The sequence below is a fragment of the Salvelinus alpinus genome, chromosome 25 (assembly GCF_045679555.1).
Source record: "Salvelinus alpinus chromosome 25, SLU_Salpinus.1, whole genome shotgun sequence".
In the NCBI taxonomy this organism is placed as follows: Eukaryota; Metazoa; Chordata; class Actinopteri; order Salmoniformes; family Salmonidae; genus Salvelinus; species Salvelinus alpinus.
The window spans coordinates 10,551,415-10,572,745 of record NC_092110.1 but is presented as its reverse complement, the minus strand read 5'-3'; the positions used below and the strand labels follow the sequence as shown (position 1 = coordinate 10,572,745).

The 21,331-nt window shown below is 43.1% G+C and overlaps 2 protein-coding genes across 2 annotated transcripts in view; both read left to right on the top strand.

The window, feature by feature from the left end:
* Positions 1–3,598, top strand: part of ehd4 (EH-domain containing 4) — a 29,317-nt gene extending 25,719 nt beyond the window's left edge. Inside the window, exons 5-6 of the mRNA XM_071365575.1 lie at positions 901–1,065; positions 2,142–3,598. Of these exons, the coding sequence (XP_071221676.1) occupies positions 901–1,065; positions 2,142–2,699 (723 nt within the window). The 3' untranslated portion in view covers positions 2,700–3,598. The remainder of the gene's footprint in view (positions 1–900; positions 1,066–2,141) is intronic.
* A 7,435-nt stretch (positions 3,599–11,033) lies between these two features.
* Positions 11,034–21,331, top strand: part of sptbn5 (spectrin, beta, non-erythrocytic 5) — a 57,833-nt gene continuing 47,535 nt past the window's right edge. Inside the window, exons 1-5 of the mRNA XM_071365024.1 lie at positions 11,034–11,147; positions 15,953–16,120; positions 16,525–16,641; positions 18,740–18,897; positions 19,130–19,358. Of these exons, the coding sequence (XP_071221125.1) occupies positions 11,034–11,147; positions 15,953–16,120; positions 16,525–16,641; positions 18,740–18,897; positions 19,130–19,358 (786 nt within the window). The remainder of the gene's footprint in view (positions 11,148–15,952; positions 16,121–16,524; positions 16,642–18,739; positions 18,898–19,129; positions 19,359–21,331) is intronic.

Below are 21,331 nucleotides of genomic sequence, written 5' to 3'. Positions count from 1 at the left end.
CTCTGCCCTGCCAAATCCTGTGCTTTCTGCCCTGCCCAATCAGCTGCTTCTGCAAAAGCTAACGGGGATCTAAATAAACAAACAAACAGGAATCCTGCAGCTCTCTGTATTTCTTCCTTCTATGCTGAGAGTGTGAGACCATGTGATGTAGTAAAGCACTCTGTACCCCCAGGTTGGCCCTGTCGGTTTCGTTTGCCCCTTTCCCTGGTCAGTGGGGAATGTATGACGTCCGAACCAAAAACTAAGACCCTGCTTACCCACCCTCTCAAACTCTCCCACCCTGTCCCTGCCAGTCTGTCTGCCATGTTTACGCCAACCTTGTCTGTCTTTGTCTGTCTGTTTGTCCATCCCACAATGCCTGCCTGCTTCCAAGAGGAATAAACATCATATGGAAACTAAAGGCATAACCTTACCTTGTCCCCTGGAGCGAACTTCCTTCCCTTTATTGAGGACATGTTAGTGTAAACACTGGTGTGAATGTTCCCCTGGCAAGGACATCTTAAAAGGTGGAGTCGCACTTGCGAACACAAGGAACACATTGATAACCCTGCTGGTCCAACAATGCTTGGAGAGGTTGAAGGACCCTGCTGAATGAATGCAATCAGCTTCTTTCCGATGTGTTCTATTTTTAACCCACCTTATCATTTCCCCTCATACAATTTCAGTTCACACATACTGGGCAAGTCTCGTTATAAAATCAGATGAAAATATCAAGCATGGAGAAGGAAGGGAACCACACAGATGTAGACCAAGTTTACTCGACAGCAGCATGGCCCCATACCTACAGTGTAATAGGACCTTATTTGAATATGTGGAAAGCTGAAATCTGCAAATGAATTCAAAAGACAAGTGGTTCATGCTAAAACATACTAATAAGTTACCTCGCTCTCGCTCTCATAGGTGCATGCTTACATCATCAGCTACCTGAAGAAAGAGATGCCGTCGTTGTTTGGGAAGGAGAAGAAGAAGGAGGAACTGATCATGCGACTTCCTGAGATCTACACCATACTGCAGAGAGAGCACCACATATCCGCTGGAGACTTCCCCAACGTCGTCAAGATGCAGGTCAGCTGGGTTACCATGACTCCAGAGAATGAACGTGGCTGTATCCCAAATGGCACCTTATTTCCTATATAGTGCACTACTTTTGACCAGCGCTATCTGTGCCCTAGTCAAAAGTAGTGCACTATAAAGGGAATAGCGTGCCATTTGGGACGCATTGTAGGTTATCATCTAGGTGCAATTCAATGGCTCATCTGAAAATGCAGAGTATTGTCAAATATTTAACCTTAATCTGTTTAGTTATCTTGAACACCTCAAGGGAGTTGTGAGACAGTACGTGTAGATTCAAGTAAAAGGGCAGATCATCAACAATGAATCAGAACGTCATCATTGCCGGACGTTTCCATCCAGTTGAAAGCGAGAGACGGCCACACCCCTGGCACCTCCCCAGCTCTGTGTGAACGCAGCTGTTTTCTGTCAGCTACACAGAAGAGCGAGAGCTAGGCCTTGGAGGTAGACTGAGCCTGGCTTTGGATTTGGAAGGGAGTAGCTCAACTCGTTGAACCTAGAGAATCATCACAACGCTTGGACGTGAGAGCATTGCAGCTGGTTATGAGACATTGTCTACAGAGAATGCTCCACATTGAGCATGTTCTAGTATGTATGGATCCCCGAGGAGCAGTGTTATGCCCGGTCCTGTTATTGTGTGTTGAGGAGAGGGACCACCCGTCATAGTCTCAAATTCCTCTGCATTTTAGTCATGGGAGTTTTACTTAACAAAATGTTCTACACAGCACCTCAGAGACCTGTCAATCAGAAACAGTCAAACAATGAAATGTAACCGTAACATACCCTTTGGTCATCCCACCGTAATCTTAACCCTGTTATGATTATAGGGTCCATTAGACACAGGCAGCCAAATTACCCATCATTTTCCACTAATTGGTCTTTTGACCGATCAGATCTTTTGCCCAAGTCTCTCTGGGTCAATATATCTATTGCCAAGAGTCTTTGTATGGTTTAAGATCCTACCTGCACCCTACTTATTGGTTGTATGTAGGAAGCCTGTAATGTGTGATTTTGTGCCGCAACAAATTACATTGATCTTTGAACGTTCTTTGTGTCTTTTGTTTATACAGGAGCAGCTCCAGCACTATGACTTCAGCAAGTTCCCCTCCCTGAAGATGAAGCTGGTCGAGTCTGTGGACAAGATGCTGGCCAACAAGATCTCCGGCCTGATGACCATGATCCGCGACGAGGAGAGCAAGGCGCCACCAGCCATGGTGAGCGGCGGGGCCTTTGAGGGCTCCCAGGATGGGCCCTTTGGCCAGGGCTACGGAGAGGGCATCAGCGCCGGGTCTGACTGTGACGACTGGATCGTGAGCCATGACAAGCACAAGTACGACGAGATCTTCTACTCCTTGAATCCCATCAACGGGAAAATTAGTGGAGTCAACGCCAAGAAGGAGATGATGAGCTCCCGTCTGCCCAACACAGTCCTGGGGAAGATCTGGAAGCTGGCGGACTGTGATAAAGACGGCATGTTGGATGACGAGGAGTTTGCCCTGGCACAGCACCTGATCAAGGTGAAGCTGGAGGGGTACGAGCTGCCCACCGAACTACCTCAGCACCTGGTGCCTCCCGCTCACAGGAAGAACGAGGTCGCTGACAACCTCTACAACCACGACGCGGACTAAGGACGAGCCAAAGAAATACCAGTGGAGGACACTCCAACTCTGTTGTGTCCCAATGCCCAAACTCATGCATTATGTAGTATGATGTGATGTTTTGGCCACGCATACTAAGTAGTGTGAATATTGGGAAATAGGCAGTGATCCAGTCTTAACAGGAAATAAAGCGGGGGAAAATATGACTCAAAAACAAGCAGTGACCTTACTAAAGTTAGAATTAATAACTTATTTGTCCCAAAGCTTTTATTTTCATCAATGAAGGATTTATTTAAAAGATTGACACTGCACTTTAGTTAACATTAGTGAAGGTTAGTTATATAAGTATCCAGGAACGGTGCTTACCATACAGTGCCTACAGTACCATTCTGCCACACAATTTCACCATTGTCTTAAATATGTTTAGTCTGTAGTCAAAATATAGAGGAAGAAAATATGCGGAATTTAATTATTGAACAAATACATCCTGGGAAGCTGTCTGGGTCAGATACAGAGGAAGTTTTCACATGGAGAGGTTGGTGTGATAGACTTGACAAAGGTTAGAGTGCATCTCCTCTTCTTTTAAGTGGCTTGGCCATTTTACCTACCGGAAAGAGATATCTATTTTCAGAGAGCACAGTCTGGTTTTGAAAAATCAAGCATTGAGGTAATGGCGGTCTTTTTGCAACAAAAGAAACAGTTTGGGTGACAAAATCCATTTTGTCCCATGTTTGTGTGCTTATGACAGGAGTGGATTCCTTGAGGACACATCCTTGATACTCATAACAAGCTTATGATTGTGCCTTTTGTATAAGTTCTTGTCTGTATAGTTAAGTTAAAAATGGTGCACTGTCTTCTTACTTGGCCAGCTTGTAGACTGCATATAGAGAAACTCAAACATTTTAAATGTAATAAAAAGTTAAAATGTGTTTTTGTAACATTGTTATTTAAATAGTTTAAGTGATATGCATGTTCATCTCTTCAGCCTTAAAGCGATAATCTGACATTTAGGCAATTTAAGCCCTTTTTTTCTACTTACCCAGAGTCAGATGAACTTATGGATACAATTTGAATGTCTCTGTGTGCAGTTTGAAGGAAGTTGAAGGTAGTTTCTGGAGCCCTTGTTAACTAGTGTTAGTGCTATGACTGGAAGTCTACAGAAACAGCTTGCCTGCTACCTTCAACTTCCTTCTCTCTGGAAGTAGAAAACAATTTGCGCTGTCCCTTTAAAACTTCTATGCAAATCCTGTTTTATTTCACTTTATCCAGGTATTTATGATCGGAGAAATTTCTGTATTATTCAGCTACTAACCTATGTGTTCATTGTACACCACCCAAAACAGACCTGTCCTGAGGCAGGATTAATGTTTTCAGAACATAGTTTGCAGGGCGGGGCCAAATAGTAAACCTAAGATCTCATGCATACAACACTGTCTGTCGCTCTTGGGAGATGTGCTTGAGTGTAAATTCCTGCCTGTCAACATTGAATCTACAGTGAAAAAAAACTAACAATTAATATTGTATAATTTCCTCTCTTGGGAGGTGGAGGCTCTTTTTGCTTGTGTTGTAAAAATGTGTTGCGCATTCCAGTGATTTACTCATTCTAATGATTTATTGTTGGCTCACTAAAAATGTACAAATTAGCTGGAAAGGGAGGTGAGTTATGAATATACAGGAAACTATATCATATGGGTTTCTGTCAAGCCACACATGATGCACTGAAACCCATCTGAAACATTTTGATTTCTCCTTTGTCAAGATAATCCATCCACCTAACAGGTGTGGCATATTAAGAAGCTGATTAAACAGCATGATCATAACACAGGTGCACCTTGTGCTGGGGACAATAAAAGGCCACTCTAAAATGTGGAGCTTTGTCACTCAAAACTATGCCACAGATGTCCCAAGTTTTGAGAGAGCACGCAATTGGCATGCTGACTGCAGGAATGTCCACCAGAACTGTTACCAGAGAATGGAATGTTAATTTCTTTACCATAAGCCGCCTCCAATTTTGTTTCCGGGAATTTGGCAGTACGTCCAACCGACCTCACAACGACAGACCACGTGTATGGCGTCGTGTTGGCGAGCGGGTTGCTGATGTCAACGTTGTGAACAAAGTGGGGTTATGGTATGGGCAGGCATAAGCTATGGACAACTAACACATTTAATTTTTTAAATGCCCATTGTCGTGCCATTTATCTGCCTCCATCACCTCATGTTTCAGCATGATAATGCACGGCCCCTTGTCGCAAGGATCTGTACACAATTCCTGGAAGCTGAGTGTCCCAGTTCTTCCCTGGCCTGCATTCTCACCAGACACTTCACCCGTTGAGCATGTTAGGGATGCTCCGGATCAACGTGTACGACTGCAGTGTTCCAGTTTCCGCCAATACACAGCAACTTCGCACAGCCATTTGAAAAGGAGTGGGACCACATTCCACAGGCCACAATCGTCAGCCTGAAACTCTTTGCAAAGGAGATATCGCGCTGCATGAGGCAAATGGTGGCCATACAATATTCTGACTGGTTTTCTGATCCACACCCCTTACTTTTTTTTAAGGTAATCCCAGTCATGTGAAATCCATAGATTAAGGCCTAATGAATTTATTTCAATTGACTGATTTCCTTATAGGAACTGTAACTCAGTAAAATCATTCAATGTTTTGCATGTTACATTTATATTTTTGTTCAGTGTACAGTCGTGGCCAAAAGTTTTAAGAATGACACAAATATTAATTTTCACAAAGTTTGCTGCTTCAGTATCTTTAGATATTTTTGTCAGATGTTACTATGGAATACTGAATTATAATTACAAGCATTTCATAAGTGTCAAAGGCTTTTATTGACAATTACATGAAGTTGATGCAAAAAGTCAATATTTGCAGTGTTGACCCTTCTTTTTCAAGACCTCTGCAATCCGCCCTGGCATGCTATCAATTAACTTCTGGGCCACATCCTGACTGATGGCAGCCCATTCTTGCATAATCAATGCTTGGAGTTTGTCAGGATTTGTGGGTTTTTGTTTGTCCACCCGCCTCTTGAGGATTGACCACAAGTTCTCAATGGGATTAAGGTCTGGGGAGTTTCCTGGCCATGGACCCAAAATATCTATGTTTTGTTCCCCGAGCCGCTTAGTTATCACTTCTGCCTTATGGCAAGGTGCTCCATCATGCTGGAAAAGGCATTGTTTGTCACCAAACTGTTCCTGGATGGTTGGGAGAAGCTGCACTCGGAGGATGTGTTGGTACTATTCTTTATTCATGGCTGTGTTCTTAGGCAAAATTGTGAGTGAGCCCACTCCCTTAGCTGAGAAACAGCCCCACACATGAATGGTCTCAGGATGCTTTACTGTTGGCATGACACAGGACTGATGGTAGCGCTCACCTTGTCTTCTCCGGACAAGCTTTTTTGCGGATGCCCCAAACAATCGGAAAGGGGATTCATCAGAGAAAATTACTTTACCCCAGTCCTCAGCAGTCCAATCCCTGTACCTTTTGCAGAATATCAGTCTGTCCCTGATGTTTTTCCTGGAGAGAAGTGGCTTCTTTGATGCCCTTCTTGACACCAGGCCATCCTCCAAAAGTCTTTGCCTCACTGTGCGTGCTCACTGTGCGTGCAGATGCACTCACACCTGCCTGCTGCCATTCCTGAGCAAGCTCTGTACTGGTGGTGCCCCGATCCCGCAGCTGAATCAACTTTAGGAGACGGTCCTGGCGCTTGCTGGACTTTCTTGGGCCCCCTGAAGCCTTCTTCACAACAATTGAACCACTCTCCTTGAAGTTCTTGATGATCCAATAAATGGTTGATTTAGGTGCAATCTTACTGGCAGCAATATCCTTGCCTGTGAAGCCCTTTTTGTGCAAAGCAATGATGACGGCATATGTTTCCTTGCAGGTAACCATGGCTGACAGAGGAAGAACAATGATTCCAAGCACCACCCTCCTTTTGAAGCCTCCAGTCTGTTATTCAAACTCAATCAGCATGACAGAGTGATCTCCAGCCTTGTCCTCGTCAACACTCACACCTGTGTTAACGAGAGAATCACTGACATGATGTCAGCAGGTCCTTTTGTGGCAGGGCTGAAATGCAGTGGAAATGTTTTTGGGGGATTCAGTTCATTTGCATGGCAAAGAGATCACTCTTCATAACATTCTATATAGGAATGCAAATTGCATTCATACAAACTGGGGCAGCAGACTTTGTGAAAATTAATATTTGTGTCATTCTCAACTTTTGGCCATGACTGTGTGTATATATAGCCTTCCTGTGTTTTGTTAAAATCAAAGCACGTTCTGCCTAGTGGTACGTGTTGAGTTTTGGCTGCATGAATTTTTTTGTGGGAATATTCAGCTAACCAATCCAAAAATCTCAAGGAATGAGGTGGTGTATTTGGTGTAGCAGTAATGTTATACTATGCTATTATATTTGATTATGTTGAATACTAATGAATCATTATTTGATCTTCCAAGACATTGATTCAGATTTGATCTAACTTTAACCAGAAATTGAAGGACACCCAGCCTAGGCTACTATTTTGCCTCATGCAAAATTTGATCATCCAGAAACAAGAGAGCCCATGTGTGGTTGTTTTTATGAAAATCTGTGAATATTTGGCCAAGGAAACATTTCTGGTTGGTCTCAGGGAATGTGAAACCATTAGGAAAGGAAACTTCTAAAACGGGTTGAGTGAAGTTGGAGCAAATATGTGGAATGAGCATGGAGAGCCTCACAAATTAGTTTAAATGACCTTATCTTTCAGTCTAATACGGCTATTTATTTTTGAAGCTCTTCATCAGAAGCACCATTTTTGTAAGTTGTTTGGCCTAACTGTCCTCTCCAAGTTTAGCTGGAACTTAGCCCGAAAGGATTTGAGAAATATGATTGTTTGACCGATAGGCCTATGACATTGGCCTACGTCTCGTCTTCCACTGTGCAGAATATAAGATCTCAACAACGATTGGAGAGACTGGTTCAAATGTTTGACTGAAATACGGGACAAATCAACTTTTTTTCTAAATGAGTGGTGTTTGAATTTGTCGTTACAATGCGGGACCTGGTTGTTGTGTTTCAGGACAAGGGTCAAAATGCAGGATTGTCCCGCACAATCCGGGACATGTGGTCCCAACTACCAGGGGCCCCCCACCCAGAATTATTATTTTTGGGAAACCTGCTAAACTTCCTGTTATTCTACACATTTTGCCAGGAGCTTGAGACAAAATGTTGCAGTTTTAAAGCTAATTTCCTGCAATTCTACAAATTTTGCCATGGATTATTACATGTTCATATGCTATCTGGGGGGCCATGACTAAAATCCCCCAAAAGCACGGTCGGTAATCCTGCCCCGACTATGCTTTAGATCAAATCAGAATTCACATCTACTTCCTTCTCACGCCCCTTTCTGCAATGTAAGTTGGCTATTCAGCATATTACTCTGTCTGCCAAATTGCCCTATAACGCTAGCCCTTTGCCTCCCATGCAGTCAGGTGAGTCAAGTGTTCATGCTGTAAATCCCTTACTCCAATGGTTTCAAAGTCCACTTCTGCATTACTGGACAGGAGAAGGACCCCCCCCCCCCCTCTAAAATCTGCGAGATAGGTAGATGAGAGTCTCTGAGATTTATTCACATTGTGCATCACAATCTCAATTGATAAGGATACTTTAGAAGGAAGGTAAGCGAAGAAGCCATATCTTTCCTCCTATGGGCTTACGATTCTCTCGTGTTTACTGTGTATCTCCAGATTTGTCTAACGTGATTTATTTACATTATTCAAGAGATAATGCTTGTTATACTGTATGTACTGTATGTGTTGACAACAGGTTCATGATAAACACGGTAGTTTACCTTACAAAAGCTTTCTTTTCCAAAACAAGGCCGCATAATACTGCTACAGTACTGATACTGTGTGATACCTAAAGTCTTATCATGCCAGTATTTAGTACGTCCTGTGTACTTCACAGTATGTATGTTGTTTTTAACCTTGTTGCATGTTCAACATATCTTTTATGAGATACTGCTCGTTGTTGTAGCTACAGTAGTTTAGTATGACCAGACACCAGTGTCTTAGCTAGTTACTGAGTAAGGTTTCTTTAAAAAAAAAAAAAAAAACGCCTGACACATGACTTGGCTCAGATGAAGGATTCCAATGTTGAGTTGAGACAGTTTTAACACTGAAATGTTTTTATCTCAGAGGACGGAGAGAAGGAAAGGTTTCTCCGGTATAGTGTCCAGTTTGAATGTATGTGGGAATAATAGCCTGTATTGTTACTGTAAAGTATAAGTAAGCACCAGCTAAAACCTACTACATAAAATTATGGATTTAGTTTATCTTAGTCCAAAAAGTACAGTTGAAGTCGGAAGTTTACATACACCTTAGCCAAATACATTTAAACTCCGTTTTTCACCATTCCTGACATTTAATCCTAGTAAAAATTGTGTCTGTCTCTGTCTTAGATCAGTTAGGATCACCACTTTATTTTAAGAATGTGAAATGTCAGAATAATAGTAGAGATTTATTTCAGCTTTTATTTCTTTCATCACATTCCCAGTGGGTCAGAAGTTTACATACACTCAATTAGTATTTGGTAGCATTGCCTTTAAATTGTTTAACTTGGGTCAAAGAATTTGGGTAGCCTTCCACAAGCTTCCCACAATAAGTTAGGTGAATTTTGGCACATTCCTCCTGACAGAGCTGGTGTAACTGAGACAGGTTTGTAGGCCTCCTTGCTCGCACACACTTTTTCAGTTCTGCTCACAGATTTTCTATGGGATTGAGGTCAGGGCTTTGTGATGGCCACTCCAATACCTTGACTTTGTTGTCCTTAAGCCATTTTGCCACAACTTTGGAAGTATGGTTGGGGTCATTGTCCATTTGGAAGACCCATTTGCGACCAAGCTTTAACTTCCTGACTGATGTCTTGAGATGTTGCTTCAATATATCCACATAATTTTCCATGCTCATGGATTCACTATTTTGTGAAGTGCACCAGTCCCTCCTGCAGAGAAGCACCCCCACAACATGATGCTGCCACCCCCGTGCTTCACGGCCGGGATGGTGTTCTTCAGCTTGCGAGCATTCCCCTTTATCCTCCAAACATAACGATGGTCATTATGCCCAAACAGTTCCATTTTTGTTTCATCAGACCAGAGGACATTTCTCCAAAAAGTACGATGTTTGTCCCCATGTGCAGTTGCAAACCGTAGTCTGGCTTTTTTATGATGGTTTTGGAGCAGTGGCTTCTTCCTTGCTGAGCGGCCTTTCAGGTTATGTCGATATAGGACTTGTTTTACTGTGGATATAGATACTTTTGTACCTGTTTCCTCCAGCATCTTCACAAGGTCCTTTGCTGTTGTTCTGGGATTCATTTGCACTTTTCGCACCAAAGTACGTTCATCTCTAGGAGACAGAACGCGTCTCCTTCCTGCGCGGTAGGACGGCTGCGTGGTCCCATGGTGTTTATACTTGCGTACTATTGTTTGTACAGATGAACGTGGTACCTTCAGGCATTTGGAAATTGCTCCCAAGGATGAACCAGACTTGTGGAGGTCTACAATTTTTTTCTGATGTCTTGGCTGATTTCTTTTGATTTTCCCATGATGTCAAGCAAAGAGGCACTGAGTTGGAAGGTAGGCCTTGAAATACATCCACTCGTACACCTCCAAGTGAAATAATCTGTAAATAATTGTTGGAAAAATGACTTGTCATGCACAAAGTAGATGTCCTAACCGACTTGCCAAAACTATACTTTGTTAACAAGAATTTTGTGGAGTGGTTGAAAAACAAGTTTTAATGACTCCAACCTAAAGTGTATGTAAATTTACGACTTCAACTGTAGATATGTTGGAAATAGCAGACTTCAAACACAGTTCCCAGTCCAGGATATGAGCTGGCATTGCCCTGTGGATACAAAGAGCATGGCATGATCTGGATGATATTATCTATAAAGCCAAGAATTTTTACAGTCCTGTTGAATGGGCCAGTAAAAGAAATGAGGAGATATAAAACTATATGATCAGCAGGGTTAGGTTGGACTAACTGTGTGATAATTTCTTCAGATTCACCGTATTGATACAGTCCAAAGACAGAAAACTATTTCATGGGAATCGGGAAAATCTTGTTCAGCCACCGGACATAGACGTTGCTATTTAGGCTGATTGCAAACGGACTACCTTACAGCATTTGCGAGTACTGTTTAGTGTTCCAACCAACAAATAGTTTGTTTTGAAGTGACACAAAATATGGAGATTAGAACAAATACTCAACTTTGCATTGAGCAGTGTACTGTAGGCTGATTTGACAAGTAATGGTAGTGAGGTTGATATTGCTCTCTCCCTACAGGTGAATATATATACATATAACCATCAGGATGGACGGGGAGGAGTTCGAGACAGGCCGTATCCAGGTGCTTCAGGAGCAGCGTATGGCTGTCCAGAAGAAGACCTACACCAAATGGATGAACAGTGTCTTCACCAAGAACGGGGTAAGAGGAATGGATGAAAGCAAATGGCCCTCTGAGGCTATTGTGGGTGTCAACACGCACTGCTTCTCCCTCACTGTTTAGGGTTTAAACAACGGCCTGGCTCAGTGCCAAGTCATGCTGCTTTTGTGGAAAACACCTTTTGTAATTGTTTTGGGGGAAATGTTTTGCTCAGTCATTGTTCTTCATGCGTATCAGCTTTTTAACTGTCATGCCTTTTAAGTACCATGCTTATCAGGTGTCTAAAAGTAATGTCATCCACTAATCACATACTCTTGGTGCTGGTCAAAAGGTTCAACTTGAAAAAGACCAAAGACCACACTTTACAAGTGTGCCTGATAACCTATCCTTAGCAGCTGGCTGACCTCCGAGTTAGCCCTTACAAAGAAATATTAGTTTTTAAACTGCAGTAAAAGTGCACTAACTGCAGTCGACTCTGGTATTTTAAAGGCTGTAATTGCAGAATAACCTCAGTGTACTGCAGTTAAACTGCAAAATTACTGTAGTAAAAGATGTGGAATTTTCGATGCAGTATTTGCAGCATACTGCAGGTATTCTGCACTCTCTCTGCAATCTTTTATCATAAAGGAGACCTCAGTGTCTGATTAGCCACTATCTGTGAAAGCTGCAACAACATGTTGAAGCTTGAAAAAATCATAATTATCTCACAGACACTAATCAGCTGTTGGCTCTGAGGTAATATTGGCTAATAGCAATGTAATAAGGAAATAGATCTGTGGTAGATCAGTGCCAGCAATATTTGATGAATCCAAAATTAGATTAAGATTAAACTGTGAAATTTGTTCCATTTTGCTACACTACATTCTATCCATTCCTCTGAGATGTACTCAATGTGAGCCTGATGGTGCAAAACTGAATGTAATTGGCAAGAAACTCAAGTTATTCAATTCAATACACCTTTATTCATCCCCTCATGGGCAATTTAGATGGGTAGGGCTATGGCTTCTTATCTCAGATCAGTTAGAGAGGAAATGTAGGGCCAAAACTGAGGATTGAACTAGCTGAGGGGACCATCATGCTTTATGGACTCTAGACAGGTAACAGTGCTGATGCTTGGTTAATATGTAACCTCACTTTATCATCTATGGAAGGGAGGGAGGGATGGGGAGAGACAGAGAGAATCCAAGATCTGGCATAAATATTGCACCAGCCAGACACACAGGAAGGAACGAAACTCTTTTTATAGCATTAGCTTTGTTTAATGTTCCATTTCTAGGGTAAAATAACATTGTTATTCAGATCCCATCACGTCAGATCTCTTCGAGGAACTGAAGGTAACATAATTGGTCAGACTATGGGCACTGTAATTTCTTTTATGTCCCTCTTTTTCCTGCATGGGCATATTACGGTTGTTCACACCCACACCATGTGAGTCAGATGCATGGTTCACCACATGTATTTGAAATGCTTCCCCTTCCCTTTCCTCCTCCTCTCTCTGTCTCTCTCCCCCTGAGTGTTGTTCTGTCAAAATCAGCCCATAAGTAACATTTGCGTTGCATATCACGGTAGTGGAAATGTTGCATTGCAGGCAATAGGCCTATATATAAGCCTTTGACTGGACACCACTTTTCTGGAATTACCCATACGTAAGCATTTCACTGTAAGGTCTACACCTGTTGTATTCGGAGAAAACCGGATCACAAACACACCAAGTCAACCTGAATCTGTATTTACAGTACATGACATGGCCATAGGTATTTTTGGTATTTTATTAGGATCTCCATTAGCTGTTGCAAAAGCAGCAGCTACTCCTCCTGGGGTCCACACGAAACATGAAACATAATACAGAACATCATTAGACAAGAACAGCTCAAGGACAGAACATCATACATTTTTAAAAAGGGAGACGTGGCCTACATATCAATGCACTCACAAACTATCTAATAGGTCAAATAGGGGAGAGGCATTGTGCCATGAGGTGTTTATCTGTTTTTTGAAACCAGGTTTGCTGGTTGTAAGTTAACTATGCAAACCATTTGGGATGTTCAACACATTGTTTCTTATATAAAAAAAAGAGGAGTTGGCTATAAAGCACAAACAGATCTGGGATCAGGCTAAAGTGCTCTATGCTGTACTGTAAAAATCTACGAAGACCTGAGCCAGCAGGCGTGCATACTGTAACAGTGATGTGTAATGATGTAATGGATGAGCCCTGGCCTGGTACCCCTCCCAGCCTCCCACCACCGTGGATCCAGAAAGACCAGGGCAGACCAGGCATACTTAGGCGCTCCCATAATTACACCTCTAGGAGAGAGGAGAGGCAGTCAGCAGACCGGAGTTCAAATACTATTTGAAATCTTTCAAATACTTTGAGCAATTGTTCTTGCCTGCCTGGGTTTTGCCGTTTTAGGACTAATGTATTGGTCCATTAAGCCAGGCAAGCTCAATCAAGCACAGAAAGTATTTGAAATGAATTAGAATAGTATTTGAACCCAGGTGTGGCTGTCAGGAGGTAAAGCAATCTGTTCTGAGACATGATTTCCCTGGCGTCTGGATTAGGGAGTGGCTGTCACACTGGTCGAAGAGGATAGGTGCAGGAAAGGGCGGGAAGGAGAGAAGAGGAGGTTGGGGGGAGGGAGGGAAGGGAAGGGTGCTTGTCTGAGTTACACTTTAATGGCGCACAGTGGCAGCAGGCCTAACTAACAGGCCCCAATGTCAGAGCAGAGCCTCATAGCCCTGGCTGCAACTGGCTGACTGGGCTGGAGCCAAGCTAACGTTTCCTGCACCTCCTAACCCAATGTCTCAAATTTACACAGGTCACTGAAAATAGACACCCCAGTATGTATGAGAAAGTGAATTGGATTTTTGCAGAAGTGAAGGTGATGACGAGTTGATCATAGTTTCCTTCCTGACTTGCACAATCTGTGAATAAAATGTTTCATCACATCCACTAATCATATATCTAAGAAAAGAGATGAGCAGGTTTAGCGCTTTCCTCTACTCTAACTAGCCGTGTTAGCTGGGTGATCAGGTGATGTCACAGAGGTGCAGTCTCATGACAAGTTTCGTATCACGGGTCATAAAGGTGTTCTGTTAAACAGGAAGTGTTTGTTCATCACCTATGTCAGTACATCTTCTATCATGTTACAAATCTTCTATCATGCTATGCTTCCAACTGAAACTACTACTACAATAGCAGGAAGTGTTGTATTATTTGGTAAAAGACCAAGTCCATATTATGGCAAGAGCAGCTCAAATAAGCAAAGAGAAACGACAGTCCATCATTACTTTTAAGAAATGAAGGTCAGTCAATCTGGAAAAGTGCAGTTGTAAAAACCATAAAGCGCTAAGATGAAACTGGCTCTCATGATGACCGCCACAGGAAAGACCCAGAGTTACCTCTGCTGCCGAGGATAAATTCATTAGAGTTACCTGCCTCAGAAATTGCAGCATAAAATAAATACTTCATGGAGTTCAAGTAACAGACACATCTCAACATCAACTGTTCAGAGGAGACTGAGTGAATCAGGCCTTCATGGTCGAATTGCTGCAAAGAAACCACTACTAAAGGACACCAATAATAAGAAGAGACTTTCTTGGGCCAAGAAACACAAGCAATGGACATTAGACCAGTGGAGATCTGTCTTTTGGTCTGATGAGTCCAAATTTGAGATTTTTGGCTCCAACCGCCGTGTCTTTGTGAGTTGCAGAGTAGGTGAATGACTGATCTCTGCATGTGTGGTTCCCAACGTGAAGCATGGAGGAGGAGGTGTGATGGTGTGGGGGTGCTCTGCTGGTGACACTGTCAGTGATTTTTTTAGAATGCAAGGCACACTTAACCAGCATGGCTACCACAGCATTCTGCAGCAATACGCCATCCCATCTGGTTTGGGCTTCCCACTATCATTTGTTTTTCAACAGGACAATGGCCCAACACACCTCCAGGCTGTGTAAGGGCTATTTGACCAAGAAGGAGAGTAATGGAGTTCTGCATCAGATGACCTGGCTTCCACAATCACTGGACCTCAACCCAATTAATATGGTTTGGGATGAGTTGGAACGCAGAGTGGAAAAGCAGCCAACAAATACTCAGCATATGTGGGAACTCCTTCAAGGCTGTTGGAAAAGCATTCCAGGTGAAGCTGGTTGAGGGAATGCCAAGAGTGTGCAAAGCTGTCATCAAGGCAAAGGGTGGCTACTTTGAAGAATCTAAAATATATTTTGTATAACACTTTATTGGTTGCTACACATATTCCATATGTGTTATTTCATAGTGTTGATGTCTTCACTGTTATTCTACAATGTAGAAAATAGTAAAAAGTGGAAAATAGTAAAAATAAAAGTAAAAATAGAAAAACCCTTGAATGAGTGGGTGTCAGAGGAAGGCCATAAAAATTGTCATACCCCCCCCCCCCCCCCCTTTACACTGCTGCTACTCTCTGTTATTATCTATGCATAGTCACTCTAATAACTCAACCTACATGTACATATTACCTCAATTACCTCGACTAACCGACTCTGTACCGGTACACCCTGTATATACAGTAACCTCGCTATTATTATTTTACTGCTGCTCTTTAGTTATTTATTTTCTTACGTATTTTTCTTAAAACTGCATTGTTGGTTAAGGGCTTGTAAGTAAGCATTTCACTGTAAGGTCTACCTACACCTGTTGTATTCAGCGCATGTGACAAATAAGATTTGATTTGTGTCCAAACTTTTGACTGGTACTGTACATACAGCACACAACAATTTAATGGACCTCACACCAATGTTTTTTTTTAATAGACCTTCATCAGAGTTTGACAACCCCCCCATTTACACACATGTTGTCTGTCCCTCTCCAGGAGAAGCTGTCCCTTAGTGATGTGTACACAGAGCTGAAGACAGGGGTCACCCTTGTCCGTCTGTTAGAGTTAATCTCCAGGGAGAAGCTGCCCACCCCCAGCCGACGCACCCTACGGGTCCACTGCCTGGAGAACAACAGCATCGTTATCAACTTCCTCAAGACTAAGGTACATTCACAATACAGAGTTTAGTGAACTGAATGATTTAGAAATCCCCCAAAATATCTTACCCCAGGACACTTCGCATGATAACTAATTCTGCAAGGATCTTGAGGTTCATTTTTAGGGAAACAGGCCTACGTTTCATGTTAAGTGTCATGGGGTAAGACGTTTTTTTGGTTTTACAGTTCTGTGGTTGTTTCTGAGTTGTTTGGGGTATTGTTTTGCCTCTGACAGTGGTTCACATGAACAAGTATACATACTTTTATTTTGCAATATCAAACAAAAATTGGATCATTCCATCTAGACTAGTCGATAGCCATATTTATTTGATGTACTCTTGTACGCCTTTTACGACTGTACGTTTGGATTTCTCCTGAGTAGTTATCAACCAGTACCTGCTGACCTTTCAGATTCGTGTGGATCTGATTGGCCCTGAGAACGTTGTGGATGGAGATCGGACCCTGATCTTGGGCCTGCTGTGGATCATCATCCTACGCTTCCAGATCGGAGCCATCAATCTCGATGAGGTATTTCCCATATAATTGTAAAGAGTAGAACAGACTTGGAGTCTCTGGCCAGAATAATTACATTTCTATAATACACTACATGACCAAAAGTATGTGGACACCTGCTCGTCGAACATCTCATTCCAAGTCATGGGAATTAATATGGAGTTGGTCCCCCCTTTGCTGATATAACAGACTCTACTCTTCTGGGAAGGCTTTCCACTAGATGTTGGAACCATTGCTGCGGGGACCTGCTTCCATTCAGCCACAAGAGCATTAGTGAGGTCGGGCACTGATGATTGGAGATTAGGCCTGGCTCGAAGTCGGCTTTCAAATTCATCCCTAAGGTGTTCCATGGAGTTGAGGTCAGGGCTCTGTGCAGGCCAGTCAAGTTCTTCCACACTGATCTCGACAAACCATTTGTTTCAACCTCGCTTTGTGCACGGGGGCATTGTCATGCTGAAACAGTAAAGGGCTTTCCCCAAACTGTTGCTGCAAAGTTGGAAGCACAGAATTTTCTAGAATGTAATTGTATGATGTAGCGTTTAGATTTCCCTTCACTGGAACTAAGGGGCCTAGCCCAAACCATGAAAAACAGCCCCAGACCATTATTCCTCCACCAAACTTTACAGTTGGCACTATGCATTGGGGCAGGTAGCGTTCTCCTGGCATCTGCCAAACCCAGATTCATCCATCGGACTGCCAGATGGTGAAGCGTGATTCATCACTCCAGAGAACGTGTTTCCACTGCTCCAGAGTCCAATGGAGGTGAGCTTTACACCACTCCAGCTGATGCATGACATTGCACATGGTGATCTAAGGCTTGTGTGGGGCTGCTCGGCCATGGAAACCCATTTCATGAAGCTCTCGGCGAACAGTTGTTATGCTGACGTTGCTTCCAGAGGCAGTTTGGAACTCGGTAGTGAGTGTTGCAACCGAGGACAGACAATTTTTACGCGCTATGTGCTTCAGCACTTGGCAGTCTCATTTTGTGACCTTGTTTGGCCTACCACTTCACAATAACAGCACTTACGGTTGACTGAGGCAGCTTTAGCAGGGCAGACATTTGACGAACTGACTTGTTGGAAAGGTGGCATCCTATCACGGTGCCACATTGAAAGTCACTGAACTCTTCAGTAAGGTCATTCTACTGCCAATATTTGTCTATGGAGATTGCATGGCTGTGCTAAATGTTATACACCTGTCAGCAACGGGTGTGGTTGAAATAGCCAAATCCACTATTTGAATGGGTGTCCACATACTTTTGTATATATGGTGTATTTCCTCTGTCCTGGGCGTGACCTGGAATACACCTCACTGAATGAATAGAGATTATACACTGAGTGTACAGAACATTAAGGACACCTGTTCTTTCCATGACAAAGACTGACCAGATGAATTTAGGCAAATCCAGGTGAAAGCTATGATCCCTTATTAATGTCACTTGTTAAATCCACTTCAATCCGTGTAGATGAAGGGGAGGGGGCAAGTTAAACAATTATTTTTAAGCCTTGAGACAATTGAGACATGGGTTGTATATGTGCCATTCAGAGGGTGAATGAACAAGACAAAAGATTTAAGTGCCTTTTTCAACGGGGTATGGTAGTAGGTGCCAGTTGCAGTAGTTTGTTTCAAGAACTTCAACGCTTCTTGGTTTTTCACGCTCAACAGTTTCCCGTGTATATCAAGAATGGTCCACCACCAAAAGGACATCTAGCCAACTTGACTCAACTGTGGGAAGCATTGTAGTCAACATGGGCCAGCATCCCTGTAGAACGCTTTCGACACCTTGCCCCAATGAATTCAGGCTGTTCAGAGGGCAAAAGGGGGTGTGTGCAACTCAATATTAGGAAGGTGTCCTTAATGTTTTGTACACTCAATGTATATTGTATTATATGTCATACTATATTTGAAATCTGAACTTCATGTGGCTCGAAGAAATGTGAAAATGTTAATTAAAATTACAAGATGTGATACAGTGTGTATATTCTCATCAAGTAAGTGCCAAAGGTCAAGCATAACCTCTTGGATTAAAAAACAAGAAGTAATACAGATAGTTTTCTTTAAAGTAAGTGCCAGAAGTGCAGACTGCATAATAAGTCTGGTCTACCGGTTTCAGGCAAGTGGTGGTGCCAGCAACGCCCGTCGTTCTGCCAGGGAAGCTCTTCTGATCTGGTGCCAGCGTAAGACAGCAGGATACTCCAACGTCAATGTGCAGGACTTCTCAGGAAGCTGGAGGAATGGGCTGGCATTCAACGCCCTCATTCATGCCCACCGGTAAAGAGCAGCAAGGGGAAAATGGCAGGATAGTTCCGAGGGGCAGTTTCTTAGATTCAGATTAAGCCCATTTTAATGGAGAATCTCCATTTAAAAGTGAATTTTAATCATCCAGAAGTACATTTGCTTAATCTGAGTCTGAGAAACCCCCCTAGGAGTTTACAGATATATAGTTTTTGTTAATGAATTTACTGTACCCATCATATTTAAATGGAAAAACATTTTGTCGCAGACCTGACCTGTTTGATTATAATCGTCTGCGTGAGGAGGACCCTAAGAGGAACCTGGGCCATGCCTTCTCTCTGGCCGAGAATGAGTTTGGCATCCTCCAGCTGCTGGATGTGGAGGACATCGATGTTAAACACCCAGATGACAAGTCTGTCATGACCTACGTCTCTCTCTACTACCACTACTTCTCTAAGATGAAGCAGGGACAGACCATCCAGAAGAGACTGGCCAAGGTCAGTAGAATCAGAATCCAAAAACTTTGTTACTAGGAATTTCTCTTGGTGATGTACATACAAACATCCATAGTCCTAATCCATCCTGTCTATGGTTATCTATAGTAAGATGTGTGAGGAAAGCATATCCTTGTGTCATATCCACATCAGATCTAGTCAGGGATGGGCCCGCCTGGCCTGGTGGCTCAGTTGGGATGATGATAACATCCATTCTCTCTTCAATGTTGACAAAACAATAGGCGAGGCCACTGTGCAGTGTACACAACTCTCTCTCTCTCTCTCTCTCTCTCTCTCTCTCTCTCTCTCTCTCTCTCTCTCTCGCTCTCGCTCTCGCTCTCACACACACACACACACCACATTAACATGTTAATATCCAGACCAAGGATTCGGGTGCCCTCTGTAGGCCATTAGTTGAACTGCACCTCTCCTAATCTTGAATGTACTGTAATTTCTAAATAAAGGCAACGCCTCCTCTGACTGACCTGTGGATTAGGCCGGGGATTTCACTGTGGAGCAATGGGAGGACGGGTGGTGCTACTGCTAGAGCTAATCAGATCAGTACAAACACCGATCCTGTAATGCAGACCAATGACTGTCCGTTGTGGGGAGAAACAGACACTGAGACGCACTGTAGCCGGAAGCTAGGGGCATAACCTGAGTTTAACCTACTACTCACTGACTGACAACTCCTGCAAGATTGGGCCCAGCCAGCAGGACTGACAACTTGGAAGGAAGGGCTTCATCTGACCCAGTCAGTGAGAGAGACTGTGCAGTTAGTTACTCTGTAGTGGATCTGAGGTAGAGAGAGAGACAGGGAGCTCTATCGAAGGACAGTACGCTAACGTCAGTTATGTTAGCACAGTGGCCAGAGTGACCTGAGCCACATGGAGAGCTGCAGCAGGACTGAGTGGAGTGCTGTTTGTTTTGAATGTACTGAGCCTGAGGACTGAGCCAAGCTGAGTGACACATCATCATCCTCTCATCATCACCACCATGCTAACACGTGGAAACAGACACAGCAACGTGTTTCTGCAGTGCTGAGGGGGAGAGCGAGAGCCTCTGTGGTGTGATCATAAAGGTGTATTACAGTACAGTAAATGATGACTGGCAGGTTGCGTGGGGGATAAGGCGGCAGTGGGAACTAGACACTATGAGAATTTACAAAGAGCAGTGGAGCTGACAGGCATAACATGTCCTTCGGTGGCAGTTTGAGTAACCAATGGTTTAGATGGCAACACAGGAGGGAGTCCACCATTGGACTCCAAATGGGAAAACTGAGCAAGGTGTGTACTGGTGTAGTGTATATGTAGGCCTAGTGTGTATGTACCGGTATAGTGGGTGAGGTGTGTACAGGTGTAGTGCGTGTGTATGTAGCCCACCGGTGTAGTGTGTATCTACTGGTGTAGTGAGCAAGGTGTGCCTGGACTTAGTTTGGCTTAGAGATCTAGCCTTCTGCACTACTGGTTTCCCACAAAGAGAAACATGTGGTTGAGAAAACCCTCAGTGCTGAACTTCTGAATGTCAGTAAATGGCTATATGACAATAAACTGTCACTTCACCTTGGATAAACAGAGTCCATCTTGTTCGGGTCCAAAGTGAAACTGAGGAAAATCCCCTGATTTTAAGGTGGTAGTAGGTGACATAGTAGTCAAAATACTCTGTTAAGTACCTTGGATGTGTGCTAGATAGCCTTCTGACAGGGAGAGCATGGCACAAAATGTTATCGCCAAAGTGAACCATAAAATTAGGTTCCTGGCTAGAACCTCCAAATATCTGGATAAGAATGCATTGGGGACATTGGCAGGGGCTCTTGTTCAATGCCACTTTGACTATGCGTGCTCTTCCTGGTACAATAGTGCCCCCAAGATAATACTAAATAAATTACAGACATCTCAGAACAAATTAGGATTATTCTTAAACTTCCAGCAGTTAACCATCTTGACCATTCCCGCTTTGAAAGTGGTATGGGGAAA